The following is a 19,937-nucleotide window of genomic DNA, read 5'->3' on the forward strand; positions in this document are numbered from 1 at the left end:
CCCTTCAATCCTTTCTCACAAAAACCTTTGTCTTGCTTTTTCTCCTTCCTGTTAATTCAGCCTTCAGAGACACCAAACCCGGTGCCGAGGGTATGAGGGAGATAAACAGACAATGCACGACATGTGTGCAGTAAAAGAGAGAGAGAAAGAGAGAGAAAGCTGAACTCCGGCACTGTATTTTCTCATGGCTTCTGTGTGTGTGAGTACACTGGGCTTGGAGTATTTACCTGAAACATTATATAGGACTTATGAACATCTACCTCACAACTGAGTGATTATAACATAATGAACCCTAAAGATCTGAACACAACATATATACAACTACTACAATAAAAACCTAGAGATTATCTACATGTTCCATCAAAATGAAGGATTTCTCTTTTCCACTCTCAAGGCATGTCAACAGTGATGGACACGACATTAACAACCTTTCGGTTTGTGTTGATCGTTGTTATGGGAGCGATGATGTGAAGGAGCTTATAGAAATAGAGCTTATGACTTAATAAGCAAGAATAAACATGTTATGACAACATCCGTTTATGCATTATTTTCTAAATGAATACAATATTTTTCATTACAAATTATATTATCTTAAGAGACTTAAATGATTCATAGACTCTTTAAGATTCACGGAAAATTTGAACTCTGCTGAATTTTTATTGCTCTATAAATCCACTTTGTGAGAAAAGTGATATATAAATACATTGAATTGAACTGACCATCTGATTAAATTTTTAATAGATTTGCTTTTCCCTCACTGGAAATAAGGGTCCAAAACTTGTGTGAGCGTGACAATGCACAAAGCAAGTTCCATTAAGACCTGGAGTAAAGTTTGGAGTGAAGATCTCGAGTGGCCTGTGGAGAGCACTGACCTCAACTACTGTATATTCAACAATCTGCATTTATTAAAAAATTCCTTGGGGAAGTGAAACATTTTGGCACAATTATATAGATTTGAAAGGAACTACTGTTATTTAATTCTAATAAGAATTTTTATTTTCCCTTTAAAAAGGAATATAAACAATCGTCAGAGAGAATGCCAATAATTATGCAGTGTACAGGATGAATGGTAGTTCTAGCCAGAATATTGCTATTTTAATATAAAATAATGTTAACTATAATAACTATAATTTAATATTCAAGGCAATTACATTTGCAGCAATTTAAAGGCAAATGTAAATATAATCGCTCAAATATCAGTTTCAGACATTCACAGTATAGATATTAAGAAAAACCTCCTAATAAATCCTTCATGATGTCTGCTCAGGTCTTATGAAGCATGCAGTGATTGGCACAGCACATTTCAGCACATTTAAATGCTTCACTATACAGAGGGATGTGCTTTATGTGGGTGGCTTGATGGCTTTATAGCACAGTGTAAATGTCACTAGAGGTTTCACTCTCACTAACACAACCCATCAGGCTGCTCTGGCATCAGCACAGCTGGATCCTGAACACAGCCCATCAGGCTGCTCTGGCATCAGCACAGCTGGATCCTGAACACAGCCCATCAGGCTGCTCTGGCATCAGCACAGCTGGATCCTGAACACAACCCTTCAGGCTGCTCTGGCATCAGAACAGCTGGATCCTGAACACAGCCCGCCAGGCTGATCTGGCATCAGCACAGCTGGATTCTGAACACAGCCGCCAGGCTGCTTGTTCTATCAGTGCGGCCTCTCGTTTGTGAGACTGACATTAGTGTTTGGGGCGTGTCCCGAATGCTACAGGGCAGCTTGCTGAAGCTGAGTGGGGGCTGAAGAGAGAAGAAAAAGCAGCAGGAATCCCATTGACCAAATGCAGCCCAGCCCAAAGGCATGATGGGATTAAAGGAGCAACCCAGGGTGGAGTAAACTGTCAAACTACAGCTTGATAAACTCACATATGCTGTCTGTGGAAGTGCTGAGTAAAAGCTCCGATAAGCAGGTCTGTCGGTGCTCATAATGCAGTTTGACTTAAGATTTAAAAGATCTTTCCTAAGATTTTTTCATGAACTAATACAAGCACACTAGCATAGGAGCTGTTCCTAATATCTGTGATATCATGCAAGCAAGCAACACCCACACACACCCACACACACCCACACACACCCACACACACACAGAGTATAAACGTGTATATGAGATAATCTATAGCTAGGTCTGTACATGATCTTACTGCTTGACCTACTGCTTGACCCTTACTTTTTTCCTCTGTGATAGATAGATAGATAGATAGATAGATAGATAGATAGATAGATAGATAGATAGATAGATAGATAGATAGATAGATAGATAGCTTAACTAATAATAGAGTTTGTGTGTGTGTGTGTGTGTGAGTGTGTGTGTGTGTGTGTGTGTGTGTGTGTGTGTGTGTGTGTGTGTGTGTGTGTGTGGTTTTGTGTGTGTGTGAGTGTGTGTGTGTGTGTGTGTGTGTGTGTGTGTTGTGGTGTGTGTGCGCCCCGTGGTGAGTGTGTGTGTGCGTGCGTGCGTGGCACGTGTGCCGTGCGTGCGTGTGTGTTGTCGTGTGTGTGCGTGCGTGGTGGGTGGTGGTGGTGTGGTGTGTGTGTGTGGGTGTGTGGTGTGTGTGGTGGTGGGTGGTGTGTGTGTGGTGGGTGTGTGTGTGTGTGGGTGCGGTGTGTGGTGTGTGTGCGTGGTGTGCGGTGGTGTGGTGTGTGGTGTGTGTGTGTGTGGTGTGTGGGTGTGGTGTGTGTGTCTGGTGAGTGGTGTGTGTGGTGTGGTGTGTGTGTGTGTGGTGTGTGTGTGTGTGTGTGTGTGTGTGTGTGTGTGGTGTGTGTGGGTGTGTGTGTTTTTGGTGTGTGTGTGTGAGTGAGTGTGTGTGTGGGGTGTGTGGTGTGTGTGTGTGTGTGTGTGTGTGGTGTGTGTGTGTGTGTGTGTGGTGTGTGTGTGTGTGTGTGTGTGTGTGTGTGTGTGTGTGGTGTGTGTGTGTGTGTGTGTGGTGTGTGTGTGTGTGTGTGTGTGTGTGTGTGTGTGTGTGTGTGTGTTTGATTAATAGTTCGAAAATGAAAAGTGTTGGCATTGCTTGTGTATTTATTACATTTTATCCCTAATATCTCTCATGTGTTCAGAAATATGAAGTGAAATCTTTAGTGCTGTAAATATTTTAAAGCAATCCTCACACTATCCTCCAAAAAGAAAAAAAAATCAGGCCTTTCCATCAGCTGTTCTGTGAGGTCGACTGTGTCTCAGAACAGATTTCAAAGCCTGCTTTCTTCCTGATATGCTCTGATCTCTAGTTCTCTAAAGCCAAAAGATCTAACAGTCTTGGAGTCTGAAAAGTTCTCTGTTGCAGAGAGATAACAAATAAATCAAATAAAAACACACAAATACATGCGATATACACACCAAACCCTCAAAATAAAAAAAAAAACATTTCCACTGCAAACATACATACTAACAAATCCCACATCACTGCCCAACCTAGACACAGCTCTAATGCGCACACACACACACACACACACACACACACACACACACACACACACACACACACACACACACAGAGCTGCTGCACGCTTCACACAGCACTATGCAGAAAAAGCAAAGCTGAAAAACTGAGAAAAGTAACTACCACTACTGAATTAGTTTCACTGAATTAAAAGAGAGAAAGAATAAAGTCCAGAGTTTCTAACTCTTTACTCAACATCCTTGAGAGAAGAGATGTTCAAGCAGAACACACAAGCTAACAGAGAGAAACACAGAAGATGCAGGGAAGCTTTTCTCTGTTTATTTCAGTGCTGATATAAATGTGTATCAAAAAACAAACAAGCAAATAATGACAAGCCAAAATGTGATAATGTGAGTGACAGACTGCTGCAAGGACAAATGTATTATCAGTGACGGCGTGTTTAAACACAGCACACAAAGGGGACTTCTTTAAAAAAAACAAAAAGAATAGTGGAGCTTTGGGCAACATCACCAATATACCTGCCTGATCCAATCTGAACCGATCTGATACAGTCTGTACTGTACAAACAGCTGATCTGTTGTCCTCCCCTCTCCTCTCCTCTCCTCTCTTCTCCTCTCTTCTCCTCTCCTCTCTTCTGTCCCATTCTACTCTATTCTTCTCTCTTCTCCTCTCTCCTCTCCTGTCTTCTCTTCTCCTCTCTTCTCCACTCCTCTCTTCTCCTCCTCTCCTCTCCTCTCCTGTCTTCTCTTCTCCTCTCTTCTCCACTCCTCTCTTCTCCTCCTCTCCTCTCTTCTCCTGTCCTATTCTCCTCTATTTTTCTCTCTTCTCCACTCCTCTCTTCTCCTCCTCTCCTCTCTTCTCCTGTCCTATTCTCCTCTATTTTTCTCTCTTCTCCTCTCCTGTCTTCTCTTCTCCTCTCTTCTCCACTCCTCTCTTCTCCTCCTCTCCTCTCTTCTCCTGTCCTATTCTCCTCTATTTTTCTCTCTTCTCCTCTCCTGTCTTCTCTTCTCCTCTCTTCTCCACTCCTCTCTTCTCCTCCTCTCCTCTCCTCTCTTCTCCTGTCCTATTCTCCTCTATTTTTCTCTCTTTTCTCTCCACTCCTCTCTTCACTTCTCCTCTCCTGTCTTCTCTTCTCTCATTTTCTCCTCTCTTCTCCACTCCTCTCTTCTCCTCTCTTTCCTTCTCTTCTTCTCTCTTTTGTTATTTTCTCTTTATTGTTTTTTTCTGTTCCGTTCTTCTATTTAATGCTATTATATCCCATAATATTCTCATCCTTTTCCCTATCTTCTTTTCCATTCTGTTAATCCATTATAATCTTTTCAATTCCATTCTCTTCACTTTTATTTATTTCTTTTTTTTTGTACTCGTCAAGGGCATTTTATTGGATTCTATGGCGTTACGTACAGTATATTCCATTCTGTTTCTCTTTGCCATTCCATTGCATTCCTTTCATTCTTTATCACTTACGACTTTTATGTCTTTTTACCATGCTAGAATAATCAAAACTATTTATTTTATTCTATTCCATTCTGTCCCATTCTATTCAGTCTCTCTATTCATTTTCATTTTATCCCAATCTATACTCATCCGTTTAATTCGGTTAGTATTTGTATTATTATTTGACAGTGTATTCCAGTCTATTCTATTGCACTGCATTCTCTGTTTATCTCTATTCCATTTTATTCTTATAGATATTCAATTCTTGATTCTATGTCATTCTATTTTCTATTCTCGAATTTCATTTCACATTTATCCATTTTATTTTAGTTAATTCTGTGACATCTATTTTACTGTTCTGTTCTATTCAACCCTGTAAATTCTATAGTGTGCCATTTTGGAACTTTTGCCATTGTGTAACCTGCTTCAAAAGCACATTGGAAAAGATCCTGTGCACTCATTACTCGCCTGGCACTGCATAGGGTTAGTGATGTACCCTGAAGGGGATTATTCCCAACACATGGACAATGCACTAAAACTAAATGAAATAACCCTTTCACTGTAAAACTGCAGGTTAAATAAATGCCATTAAGTTTAACAAGGCAAATGTAATGAAACTAATAAACAGAAGAGATATGGTGTCTACACAAAAGAGGCAAGCAAGATACACGGACATACTGCTGCCTTTTTGGTATACAGCTGCCTTTTTTACCACTCCATTACATTTCAATGATAATTTTTAAAAGCCCCAGTTGCCTTATGTTGCATTCTGGGGTCAGGTCGTCTTCAGTCAATTCCCAATTTCATTTCTGCCATCAGTTCTATCCTGACATTTGAGCCCGAATAAAGGATGTGATGAAAGAGGCAGGCTGGAAATGAGCTTGGAAATGAAAGAGATAGATAGAGTGAGACAGAGAGAGAGAGAGAGAGAGAGAGAGAGAGAGAGAGAGAGAGAGAGAGAGAGAGAGAGAGAGAGAGAGAGAGAGAGAGAGAGAGAGAGGGCCACCTCAGCGTGAGCAGAGACAGTCCACAGAACATCACAGGACGATGGGCTGATATCCCCCTGGGCTGGGAAAGTTTCAGAATAGCTAGCAAGGCATAGCAGCACACATTGGGGAAATAATTAGAAGCCAATCTGAGGATTTGTTATAGATTGTCGAAGGTGATCGGAATAACAAACGGGTGAGTGGAAAGTAGAAAAGCAACACTGCATCTTGTTGGAGGGTTTAGTAAGGAACAGAGAGGAATGGGGGCTGGGTGGGGGTGATGGTTAGTACCTTTCCTCTTTGCTGCACTTGAGAGGGGCATCAGAGATTTCCAAGCTTTTACTGAACATTGTTTTACTACAGCGGGAGACAAAGTGAACAAACAGTCAGGGCCTGCAAGCAATCTTCAACAAAATGCCCATTCTCATCTCCTGCTGGTCACACTGATACAAGAACTACTGTTACTTGCATGTGTGTGTGTGGATACTTAGATAGTAGAGTACCCTGCTTGTGCGGAGACATAGAACCAGCCAGTTTAAAGGCAAGACACTGCAGATTTGTGGATAAGAAAAAGCAGTTTCTGTTTCGTTCCACACGAAACCACTGCATTACAGTAAACTGCATTATATAAAGGTGTTTGCTTTGCCCACTCTGTACCACCATGTCATGTCATATCTCTATATACATTCCTTTATATGTAATTATGCCAGTTTACATCGATGTAGACGTATTGGAACATCAGCATTTAGGTGGCAAAAAAAAACTGATTGTGCTATCCGAAGTTTTAAAATTTTCACCCTTTCCCCCTGTAGTGTCCTGCCTTACCACTGGAGGGAAGCGTCTTGTTTTTCTCAGTGTGTTTTATTGGCCCTGTCTCCAACACACAGTATGGTACAGATCAGAATAAACAGTTCACCTACATGAAGTCATGGTGTAACAGCTTGTTGAGAGAAAATCCTGCTGAGAGTAAATCCTGTATCGGGGTGTCAAAACTATAACTAGCACATAATAGCACCAGCTATTAATAACTGATAAGAGGTTTATACCCTACAGCATGTGGTCAAGGAAATGGACAAAAGCAATTGAATGATAGGGAGGCAGAATTGCAAACCTGCCACAGAGTGAGAAAAAAAATACGTAGGATGTTTGAGGATTGGAAATTCAGCAGGACTTTTCACTGGAGGGACAAATCACATATCAAAGATGAATGTGTGTGAGCAATCAATGTGAATAAGTTATATTAAAACACATACATATATACATGTATATAAAAGTGTGCTTGTTGTGTTCTGCTGCACCTCTGTCCATGCTGTGTCATGTCGATGGCTCTGCGCGCTGGCACTGGTGACCCTCCGTCTGTCACACTCAGCACCTCCATGGACTTGCGCTCTGGTCTCCTCTTCCCGTGTCGGTTCAGCATGGGGGAGTCCACACGCTTCCGTGGGGGGTCTACAAACACACACAGATATACACATGCAGGATTTCAAATAGGGTCCCAATAGAAGCATGTTGATTGCAATGCACAGTCAATACAGATCACTGATCTGGAAAGCATCAGTCAGCAGCTCCATTTGATCACAGACTGATCATTGTTCAATGCGCCCGCTGCGATTAAGTGATTTGTGTGGCCACCCGAGCCTGCTATCTTTGACCAAGCTGAACCTAAATCTGTCAAAGAAAGTAAGAAAGTATATAGAACTGTGAGTCTTTTACTGCAATTGTAATCCTGGATAATAAATCAAAAGTAGGGCTTGAATACATAGTGCAAAAGTCAAAAGTAATTTAACAGTGATAGTTTTTGGTTGTTTGGGCCCTGTAATCCAGGAAAACGATTTGAAATGATCCAATGAGTACGAGGTTAAAGTGCAGAATGTTATTTCAGGCTATGTAATTCCACAGTAAATGAATCGTGATACAGGACTTATTGCTGTTTTTATACAAAGACTTCTTTTTACAATTCAGGCAACTGTGTGCTGTGAGATAACTGGCTGCTGCATCGTTAGCTTGCAATACACAGTAGACCTTAATGATGTTTGTTGGACACTTGCTAGTTTCCTTCAACATTAGATGTATCAATAAAAAAGTCAAAAAAGAAGTTTCCACACTATGCTGGACAGATTCTGGCAAATGATCACAAATTTTTTTTTTTGTTCAATGGGATATCTAGCGTTCCACTGGATTCAGCTCTGGTGACTGGACGGGCCAGTAAAGAACGCTCAACTAAATGTTTGTGACTTGGTCCATTATCATGTTGCAAGTAACCATTAAAAGGTTGTAAACAATGGGCATGAAGGAATGCACATGATCAGAAACAATACTCAAATAGACTGTGGCATTCAAGCAATGATTGATTGGTATTAACAGCCGTGCCAAGAAAACATTCCCCAGTCCATTACACCACCTGCACCAGCCTGGACTGTTGACACAAGGCAGGTTGGTCCAAGGATTCGTGCTGTTGGCACCAAATTCTGACCCTACCATCTGTGAGACTCAGCGGAAATCAAGATTCATCAGACCAGGAATTTGACAGTCTTCTGCTGTTGTAGTCCAGCATGCTCATGGTTCAGCATGTTGTGCATTCTTAGATGCCTTTCTGTTCATCACAATTGCACAGAGTGGTTAACTGAGTTCCTGTAGCCTTTCTGTTCTCAAAAAGGTCTGGCTGTTCTCCACTGACATCTCTCATCACAAGACATTTCTGTCCTCTTAACTCTGCTCACTGAATAGTTTTTGCACCAATTACTACTCTAGCGACTGTTGTGCATGAAAATTTTTTGGAGATTAGCAGTTATAAAAAAATACTCAAACCAGAGAGTCTGGCACAAACAACCAAGTCACCATCTAAATCATTGAGTTGAATCTGCAGGCCTGTATCTGTATCTGTGTATATACACTGTACGGTTGCCATGATAGGCTGATTAGATAACTGCAGACATGAGTAGGTGTTCAGGTATTCCTAATAAAGTGCTCATAGAATGTAAATGTTTCTTAACTTCTCCATCCAAATAGATCTAAACATAGTGGCTAACAGTTCCCCAATGCTAAAATCAACACTAGTGTTTTACAGTAGAAAGTATGTATGTACTATGAAGTAGACTTTAAAAAAACAGCCACAGAACCTGAGCCAAACTCATCACAAATTTCACATCCGTTTCAACACATTATGAAATTTGTTCCTAAATAACAGCATTTCTTTTTAGAAAAACCCAAGAAACCACCATGTGATCCTATGTACAACCTCCAAACAGATTAAGATGTGCTTATAACACAAAGTCATTTATTTTGTGTGTACCACAGAATATATGCAACATATGGACCGATATTGAGTCTATGATGTAAGTTTGAATGATGCAGTGATGCTTTTTGAATGGTTGTGGCATTGCGCTGTGAGGACTGCAAACTCTTGGAAGTGAAGTAAATCCCTAGACAGCTGCAGCACCTGACAATGTTCTTTGTATTTGCTTTTGAAAGGTCAGGGTTGTGAAAATGGTCCTATAAAACATTTGTTAATAATCAGTTACTGCTATTCTCCAGTCACAGTGAAGAGATTAGTACTATCTACCCAACAACATATAAAACACACTGTATTTTCTGCTAAAACACACAAATTGCAATTCATTCTAAGGTACTCTTTATATTTTTTATGAGAAGGACCTGAAGGTATATACCTATATCATTGCGTGGTGGGAGGTTCTGATCTTCATGACTTGGATACCTCTCCTTCCGGTCTAGTAACAGGAAATAGATCATCTTTTCCTGGTTGTCACTGAAATAAAAATCGAAAAGGACAACAGACAAACATGAAAGACCAAAACACACTTTAACTGCTTCTGACTGCTCATTTATTTACAACCGAGGACGAGTCAGAGATGTATTGACGGTGAATGTCCATTGTTTTGGACAAAGTGACCCAGAATTATATTTTCTCCTGCTTTACACTGATTTTTGTAATACACACCCCATCTCTGGGAAGGTCCATATGATATATGAAGACACACAATCACACTAACACACACATACACACAAACACACAAACAATAACATCACAAAAATGGGACGGTGGCAAATAAATAAAAAGCATGAAGCTCCACAATATAGAAAGCGAGTGCCTCAGAGGAATAGATATGAAGAGGTAAACAGTGGTACTTGAGGCTAGGGAAATAACAGTAGCACTGCTTCAATGGCCATCATAATGTAACTGCAGTTTGACAAATGACTTGTCCAATGGACAGTGTGTGTCTGTGTGTGTGTGTACGTGTGTGTGTGTGTGATTGCATGTATCCATGTGTGCAAATGAGTTTATATGGATGAGGAACTCTAAGCACCACTCTATCCTATGACTGACCCTTTTTCCTATTTTTTCCTCCATCTCTTTCTTTGACTCTGGGGCACATTTCTGACTTTGATCTGAGGTTTAAAGTTCTAGCTTGGTTTTAAGTTGATGAATGTGGCCACGGTCAACTGTCTCTAGGCCAGTGCGGAGCCACTCACTCATCTGACAGCAGGTCCTTCATCAGCTTGTTCTTGTCTCGGAAGCAGCCGAGCGAGTGCATACTCTCCAGTACGTCCGGATCGATGTCATCAGCCGATGGCAGACTGCGGATCGCCACCTTCCTCGGCACGGGCTGCTCCGGCTCCGGCTCATTTTTCCCCCCGCTGGTAAAAAGCATAAAAAAAACACAGGGACACTGATCACAGGAACACAGTAGCAATCTATTCAATACTACAGTATGTGAAGCTTGCACCATGGAGATACAATCAAAGTAGCAGTCCTCCAAAGTTTTCACACATTAGTCAGCCTTAATCAATCATGTGGTAGCTTAGTTGCTAAGGCGTTACACTACTGATCAGAAGGCTGACTGTTCAAGTCCCAGGTCCACCAAGCTGCCCCTGAGTAAAGCCCTTAACCCTCAATTTCTCAGTTGTATAAAATCAGATTAAATGTAAGTTTAATTACACATGTAATAATGTGGTTCAGGACACAATATGACTTCTTGTCACCTTGGACAACAAACAACATCTTCATGAACCACCCTGTCCTGGTCAAGGTTTTAATCCAGAGTCTATCCCTGAGCATGAGGAGAGAACATACACTCCTGCAGTAATAGGATGCTGGTCCATCACAGGGCTTCATTTTTCCTTAACACAATTTGGTATTATTACACCCTCTAGGCCCCGTTTCCTGTTTGTTTGAAGAGAAGCAAACTTCTTTACACTCATCTACAACCTGCGGTAATATTAGAACAACCAATCCACACACTGGCATGTTTATTGGGAGGTAAGGGGAGAAACCTGTAGGCAAACTCATGTGATCAACGTCTCACAGACAGTAACCCACTTCCTGCTGCACCACTGCTGTCTCTTAACTCCAGGTTTTTCTCATGATATTTGAGATTTTGAATATTACTGCATTTGAAACAAATAGATATGATTTGAACATTTGGACAGGCTGTAAGGGAAAGGGTTTCGGGTGACACACTTCCATTACTTGCTTCTGACATCACATAGTATATGGGGTCATATCTTTACATATGCCTTTGCAGAAAATATACAAATCCTACACAACTATTACAAAAGCTGCAAACATTCACTGATTCTCAATACGGTAACATGGCGCATTATGGGGTGTAAATTTTTAAACAGGATTTTTGTGACTTATTAGTTTGTCTTCTGGGAAACATGTATATATCTTATGAAGCTTCTGAAGGACAGTGAACTAAATAAGCTCTTTAAACAATAACACATCTGCTATGTGAAATAGTTCATTCAGGGCAGTACTACATATTATAATACAAAATTATTATGAATAGAAAAGCAATTATTATATAATCCTTTAGGTTTTTGGTCTTTGTTTTGTAATGATTCTGTAAAGGCGTATGTAAGATCCTGACCTCCACTGTAGTTCCAGTGCATGGCTAAAGAACCAAAAGTTTTAAAAGGTAATCAGCGTATATACACAATTTAATGCACATTTTTAGTCTTTATTGTTCTTAAGTGAAACCTTTTCAGATCTGTGGGTTCTGTGTTGCCATCTGTGGCTGTGTGATCCAGTAGTCAAAAGCATAAGTATTCTGTTGAAACTGCGAGTGACTCAGGGGTCTGTGGAGAAGAGGACCGGGTGGCTATGTGACTGTCTTTGACCCAAGAGAAGCTCAGAGTCAGGGGGAGGCCTGTCAACCACCCATGTGTCCTACTGCTGTGACCACACACATGCTCTCTCTCTCTCATTCTCTCTCTGTGTCTCTCAATCTCTCTGTCTCTCTCTCACACTTACACACACACAACAGGATATGAGCATATGAGCAGACAGCTACACCCCCTCTGGACCCACAGATCCTTGTCCTTGTTGGAGACATGAGGCAGCTATGCCATTTATCTCCCCAGCACACACACACACACACACACACACACACACACACACACACACACACACACACACACACACACACACACACACACACACACACTCTCTTGAATCTCTACTCTTACATGAAGTTGCATTGTACGCTGCGCGATCCCAGCATTGGTATGAAACCTAATTTTACTGTTGCAAATCAATCTTCTAGCTTCGGGTAAATTCTCTTACTGTCTCTGTGCTGTATCTGACACATACACACACACACACACACACACACAAACACACACCCACACCCACACACATACACACACACACACACACACACACACACACACACACACACACACACACACACACACACACACACACACACACACAAGATGTGAGATGTACTTACATGTACCACGTGTGCTTCTGGATCTGTTCTAACTGCAATAGGAAAAAAAGAGCAAAGTCAGCCTCACATCTTCAAGCACGTCACATTACATCATTCATTATTGGACAGTAAAATAAAGGGCAGGAGAGTTCACGCTAATAAAATCCTCCAGATACAAACGGGTCTGATGGTAACAGCAGAGGCTACAGAGGAGCACAGATAAGAGGTAAAATAAGAACCTATTCAAGACAAAGAGAGATGATTAGTGATACTGGGACAAATGAAAGAGATGAAGACGCCTAAAGAGGGCAAGCATTCGCATGATTCGCCTAAAGATTGCAAGTGCAGTAGTATTATTTATAAACACCAATTTTCATGAACACGGACACACGAATGAAAAACTGAAAAACCCTTAACAGTGCTAGGTTAAACCTTCTTTACTGAGATACACAGATGCTCATCCACACATACTTTCCAAGCCCTATGCACTATTCAAGTTCCCGGTAAAACCATCCCGCTAGATATCTTCCAGTAACTTAACACACATCATAAGTCCAGCAGCTGTGTCCAGCAAGGCACTACACCACAGTGACAAGCGGCTGTGGGTAGCTCTGTGATCTCAGCATACACTGAAGTGCTGGGTTACAAATGAAGCCCTAAGATACAAAAAGTCAGAACGTCGCTGACGGTGTGTGTTTGTGTGTGCATGTATGTGTTAGGAGGCTACACTCTTATCTCAGCATGCACAGTGATTCACAAAGAGAGTGGTCAGTGAGAAAGCACATCAGAGCCTTGTTCTTTATCGTACTTCCAGCTCCATCACTATCTGCAATACAGCAGAATACAGCATTCGTCACCTGCATCTGAAATACATGACTTTCCAAAGAAAAATTTAATTTCATTATTCTTTAAACATAATGTACTGTGTTGTGATGCACAGTGATAATGTTAGGGCACATGCTAGCTCTGTACACTGAATCCCACCACCTGAGACACTACACACATCGGCAGAGACACTAATCTGCTGAACAATGTTTTTCACAACAATCTTTTCATAATGAGAAACATGCAGGTTTGTGGAAACACAGACAAAAGTGAGTGAGATTACATCTAGCACCAAGTCATCATATAGCTCTCTCTTTTCAGAGAAAATAACCACACTAGAAAGACTTGAACAATTTATAGAACAGCACATCTCACTGCCAAAACACTCGCTGAATTTTTTTCCAGAGTGTAAACATAATATATCCATCCATCTATCTATCCATGCATCCATCCATCCATCCATTCTCTACATTGTTTATCCTACTGGGTTGCAGGGAACCTGGAGTCGGTCCCAGGAGGCTTGTGGCACAAGGAAGGTTACATCCTGATTAAGATACCAGTCTGGGCACAATCACACACACACACACACACACACACACACACACACACACACACACACACACACACACACACACACACACACACACACACACACACACACACACACACACACACAGAGGACAATTTAGAGATGCCAATCATCCTACAGTGCATATCTTCAGACTGTAGAAATCTGGAGCTCCAATAGGAAACCCCTAATGCATGGGGAGAAAGCACCCAAACTTCACACACATGACAGAGACAGGAATCGAACCCCCAACTCTGGATGCATTAAATGTTTATATGTTAGTTTCCACCATGTGTATTAGTTGAGGCTCTGAGCCAGTGATTAGGAACTGTGTGCTGAAATTTCAGGACTTGTCAGCGAGACACTGTAGATGCTTGACGAAGAGCGTGATCACTCTATCGATCAGCCAAGAGTTCAACAGTTTTAGTCTGGATCAGATTAGCACTAGTCATACATTATTACATTAAAAGCAGAAAAAGGATGTCTATACTTCTCTTGCTATATTATAGAACATTTAGTCAGTGAACTAGTGAACCAGTATTGATGGATTCTTGAATAGAGACTTTAAAGCACTTCTGTAGGTCACTCTCGATAAAGACATCCACCAAATGCCATAAACATTCATCTAAATGTAGGTTTCTGGGTAACATTATAACACTGGAGGTTTTACTAGTCCGGTGGGCTACCTAATGAATTTAAGATTGATCCACCCCTGATGATAATCCCAGTTTTCTCATTTGCATGCATTATGTATTTAAAAGTTACACCTGAGTATTTGGGTTATATGATCCTTAATTACTTAGCTTTTTTAATCATATTATGTTTTCATGACAAATCATAATTACATGCCTGTGAAGTAGAAGGACTATACGGCATATATTGCATTATTAAAGCTAATTAACATGTAAATGACCCAATTATCCATTACTATATTCCATTTACATACAACTCAAGCTTGGAAATGGACATCAAAATTCAGACCTGGTTGCCCGGTTACAAAAAAAAAAAAGCAATAAAGATATGACCCAAAAGCAACCCAAAATAAAGGTATTTGTATTCTGTTGTGTAGATGTTGTGTTTGAAAGACTGGAACAGCTCACCGTAAGCCGTTTGCTAGCATCCACTTCGATCATTCCTCGTAGAAGATTCTGGCAATCCGGAGGAATAAAGTGTGGCATGTGGAAAACTCCCAGCTTCACTTTTTCTAACAAGTTTCGTAAATTATCATCATCAAACGGCAGTGCTCCCTGCAGGAAAACGCAGAAGAAATGAGAAACCGTGAATATAAACGGTCAAATTTAGGTCAGCAGAGAATATTAAGGCATCAATCAGCACGCTGGGGAAAAAGAAAAAGAAGAACAATAAATAAGGACAGATTTCCCTAAGATCAGAAACAAGTCCTGTTTCATTTCTAATGATTAAAGACCCAGAGTCTGAGATGTAATGCATATCAAGTTACAAAACAACACAAACATTTTTCAACTTCAAATGCTGACAATGACATTCAGTGAAAATTTGTGAGTAACACTGAACTTACAGAACCCCGAAATCTCAGTGTCTTGCGCTAAGCCCTTTCCAAAAATGCAAAGAATGGCACAATTAGCTTAGCCTGGCAAAGCTCTTGTTAAGTGAGTAGTTCATCAGTGGCACTGACACCCTACAGACGTGTGTGTGTGATGAATAGCTGCCGCGTGGCTACGCCGAGCTCTTATAACTGATGATCAGAAAGCGACCTAACTACAGGGGAGAGAAGCTGTCAAACACAATCAGACAAATAGTGTTTTAACTGGCTGAGCTCAGTGCCTATGCCACATACACAACTCCCAACACACCCTTTCCCTCTTTTTCTCCAGGTTTCTGCTCACATAATATCCCATTTAGAGAAATCGACCTGAGGAAAGCAAGTAATGGAATGCAGAGAACGATAAAACGAGGCAGCTGGGTAGATTGTGTACACACAAGTCTCAGTGGCACAAGCAGGTAGGATATTTTTTATTATTCTGCTCAGAGTCGATCCGATTTGAGAAGCCACCATCAGCACCATGTAATCAGACACACAAAATCCATCAGATCTAAATCTTTAGTGAAGGGAGAAGAAGGGAAAGAAGTGTGAAGGAAAAGAAATAGGAAGAGGAAAAGAGAATGGGAATGGAATGGAATGGAAGGAAAGGAAAGGAAAGGATCGTCCTATTAATCTGGAATTAGCCTTCCTTACCTTACACCTGGGCCATTATTCCATTAAACGTTCCTTCCCTTACCCTTCCATTCCAGTCCTTGCATTCCTCTCTTCTTCTTACTCGTTACTCTTCTCTCTCTGACCATTCCCTTCCATTCCCTTCCCTTCCCTTCCCCTTCCTTCCGCTTCCCTTCCCTATCCCCTTCCCTTCCCGTCCCTTCCTTCACCTTCACTTCCTTCTCTTCTCTTCCCTTCCCTGCCCTTCCCCTTCCCTTCCCTTCATCTTACCCCTTCTCGTTCCCATTTACATGCCCTTCCCTCCACCTTTCCCCCCCCTCCCCCCCCTCTCCCCTCCCTTCCCTTCCCTCCAATACCTTCCTTTTCCCTTTCCTCCCCTTCTCATTCGGTTCCCCTCCTTCTCTCTCCTTTCCTCCCTTTTACCATTAGGGTGTTGGTGTGGTTGTTTGTCTTTCTTCCCTGTCTCCGTCACCAACGCGTGGACCCCGTTCCCATAGTTTAGTTCTGTCTCTCAAATAAAACTTAAATAATACTATTGGTTCAGGCCCCTTGTTTTAATATCCTTGGCCTCATCAAATTTTACTCCTCACTTTACGCCCCCAACTCACCTCTTCTCCCACGCCCGTGGCGGCGCGCCCCTCATATGGCGCCATCAGATCCAGGGGGCCCGGTGGGCGCCAGGTGGGAATTAAAAACACGCCCCCCTCCTCCCACCGCCCCCACTTGTTGGTCGTTAGGAGATCGTTTCTTCGGTGCGCTTGCCCCTTGACCTTTTTTCCCTTTCCCTCCCTTGGCCTTGCTTCCCCCGCCCTTAGTACCATCGGTTGTCATCTGCTCTCAGCCCCTAATCTCCTCCTCAGGGTCGGCACTCACGCTTTTCAACTATTATTGTGCATAATGTGCTTTACTGTTTTACCTAATAAAGTACAAATGCGGAGGATGGTATTTATTCATTAAATGTCATTCATCTTCATTAGACATTCTTCGCTATGTTCATCAGATCTGTCAGTTCCTCCTTTTTAACCTTCTCCCTCCCTCACTTTCATTTTACACCGCTGTCCCCCCCGCCTTCCCCTTTCCCCCTTCCTTTCCTCTTTCACTCCTTTTTTTTTTTTTCTCTTTCTTGTTTTTTTCGTCAGAATTGCCGTATGTAATATGGCACATGTTTACCATGTTTGTATGCAGATCAGGTGTCATGTGCTCAGTACATGGTAGACTAAGTCAATTTCATTGTATGCATGTGCTCTCCCTCCGTTCTTTTTCATTCCTTCTCCCTCTTTCCTCTCTCCTCCTCTTTTTGCCTCCGCCCAGCTTGGCGGATGTCGGTTTGGAGGTAGAGTTTTTTCGTTTTTTTGTCGTGGTTCCCTCCCCCCCCATTTTTTTGTTTTTGAAATAACATGCCACCAGAAAAATCTAAAACTGACTTTTGTATTTATTTAATCAACAAACCACAAAAGAAAAAGATGCCCCCATCCTTCTTCCTGCCTCCCTCCCGCGGGCCCCCCCCCTTCCCTCCCCCCTCCTTCCCCCCCTCTCCCTCCCTCTTCTTGGGTGGTCCTTCCTTCGATGGCCTTGCCCCGATCCGTCATTGGTTCTCAGCGAGAAGGATCTTGAAAAAAAAAAAAAAAAAGGGGTGGTCTCTTCCCTTTTTCACGCGAGTCTGAGTATAAAGTTCCCTTTCGTGGGGGTTGCGGGGGTGCTGTTCTTTTCCTGCGTCTCCCATGCGTGGGTTGCCGGTCTCTCCTTTTGCTGGTTTTCTCGCCGTTCACTTGTTTTATTAATCGATGGGAAGTACACTGGCGTATGGTTTGCCTTTGATTGCCCTTCCGTTTCCCTTGGGCTTGCCTGCGACTCTAACCATTGAGGTACGTTCACTATCTATCGCGTGTGTTGGTTATGGGTTAGGATTGTCCCCTGGGGTTGGTTTGTCGTCCGTAGATTTATTTCGTTCCCGGAAGCGAGGGGGGACAACAGACCTGCCCAAGTCTAGGTTTGGGTGTGTGGATAGTGGGTTTAGGGATCGGGGAATTATATTCTTGTGGGCTGGTTCCGTTTGGTGTGGGTGTCTTGGGGATGGGCAAGGCTGGTTTCAGTAGTGGTGTTTGTAGGGTATTTTGAGGATGTGGTGGGGTTAAACGAATCGGGATTGTGTTTGTTTGTCTTCTTCTTCTTCTTCGTCTTCTTCCGCCCCCCCCCCCCCCCCCCCCCGGCCCCCCTCCTGCCTCGTCCTTCGTTTCCTACGTGTTTCCCCCTCGCGCGCCGCGCGTAGGTTATGCACCTAAGGGGTATGGGTTTCCTGGTTATGCGACACGGTCCCGGTGGTCTGGTGATCTATTCCTCTCGCTAAGCGGAATTTCTAGCTGCTTATGGACCGCGGGGTCAAGAATGTGTTTCTTTGTTTCCTCTTTCTCGTCGTGCCTCCTCCGCCCGCCGGGGGAGATCCACCCCGTCCCGGTATGGGGACATTCTATCCCTCGCCTGTCTGACTAACCACCCGGGAGCGCTCCCTTCGCGGCCTGCAATCGCATATACGTGAATATCCGGCGGGGGCCCGTCGCCTCCCGCTCCCTACGATATGCTGGATTCGCCTTTCCTCCAGCCAAAGCAGTGTGTAGCCGTCTGCCTGGTGCCCGCTACGGGAGGTGGGCCACCGGAGGGGGGACAGGTGCTGGCGTAGTTGAGATATTGCCGTAACCCCGCCTTCCCCCATTGCCCTCCGCCTGCCCCCTGAATTGACCAGGCGCTCCCCCTCCCGCGTCGCGTTCCACACACACACTCACACACACTCACTCACACACGCACTCACACATGCACTCACACATGCACTCACACATGCACTCACACACGCACTCACACATGCACTCACACACGCACTCACACATGCACTCACACATGCACTCACACATGCACTCACACATGCACTCAATCACACACTCACTCACATACTCACTCACATACTCACTCACATACTCACTCACATACTCACTCACATACTGACACACACACACTCATTCACTCACATACACACACACACACACACACACACACACACACACACACACACACACACACACACACACACACAAACACACACACTCTCTCACTCACCCGAATAACTTCAGGACAGGCGTAGTGAGGTGACCTGTGGAGTGAAGGAGACACCACAAATGACATGTTTAGCTTTGTTCATGTCAGTTAGCAGGATGTGATCATTGTAAAACTGCTGCAGAGCCTATCAGTGAACAGAATGTCCGGGTGGATCCTTTATTATGCATTGCCATGTTCACAGATCATCTATCTGTCTTAAATAAACCGCATGTCCCGGATTCACGGTGCTCTACTGATCGGATCCTGTTAACACTACGAGAAAAAGATGCTTTCATTAGACAGATTTCTGCCAGACCCTTTCAGGAGAAATAATGATAATGTGTGAGTTCCTGGCGAGCTGTCAAGGCTCACGATAACAAACGCACCAGCTGACATCCTCAACAACTTCACACACACATAAGCAGAAGGTTATGCTAATATAAGCTTGTGCTTGCAAGCAATGTCTCATTATACAAATAGACTCAACATTAGCTACACCTAGTCAACAAAGCAATGGTAAAAATATTTCCTCCAGATCAGAAAAAGCTCCTGCTACATTTCTAATGAAGAAAGACGATACTGCCTTATTTCAGATTTTATCTTTGAGATAGATGTCTGAATCCATCGTGTCAGGATTTTTTAACAGAACTGCTTTTGTGCACATTTGACAAATTACAATATAATCTACACACCTGTAAAGA

At 42.7% G+C, this 19,937-nt stretch overlaps 1 protein-coding gene across 1 annotated transcript in view; it reads right to left on the minus strand.

Moving 5' to 3' along the window:
• Positions 1–19,937, minus strand: part of brsk2a (BR serine/threonine kinase 2a) — a 183,688-nt gene that overhangs the window by 21,744 nt on the left and 142,007 nt on the right. The window contains exons 6-13 of the mRNA XM_047819701.1: positions 19,258–19,291; positions 18,887–18,898; positions 17,590–17,638; positions 15,056–15,219; positions 12,584–12,615; positions 10,320–10,484; positions 9,497–9,594; positions 7,127–7,277 (exon numbers count right to left, since the gene is read on the minus strand). Coding sequence (XP_047675657.1) covers positions 7,127–7,277; positions 9,497–9,594; positions 10,320–10,484; positions 12,584–12,615; positions 15,056–15,219; positions 17,590–17,638; positions 18,887–18,898; positions 19,258–19,291 — 705 coding nt within the window. The remainder of the gene's footprint in view (positions 1–7,126; positions 7,278–9,496; positions 9,595–10,319; positions 10,485–12,583; positions 12,616–15,055; positions 15,220–17,589; positions 17,639–18,886; positions 18,899–19,257; positions 19,292–19,937) is intronic.

Source organism: Tachysurus fulvidraco, chromosome 10, assembly GCF_022655615.1.
Source record: "Tachysurus fulvidraco isolate hzauxx_2018 chromosome 10, HZAU_PFXX_2.0, whole genome shotgun sequence".
NCBI classification, from domain to species: Eukaryota; Metazoa; Chordata; class Actinopteri; order Siluriformes; family Bagridae; genus Tachysurus; species Tachysurus fulvidraco.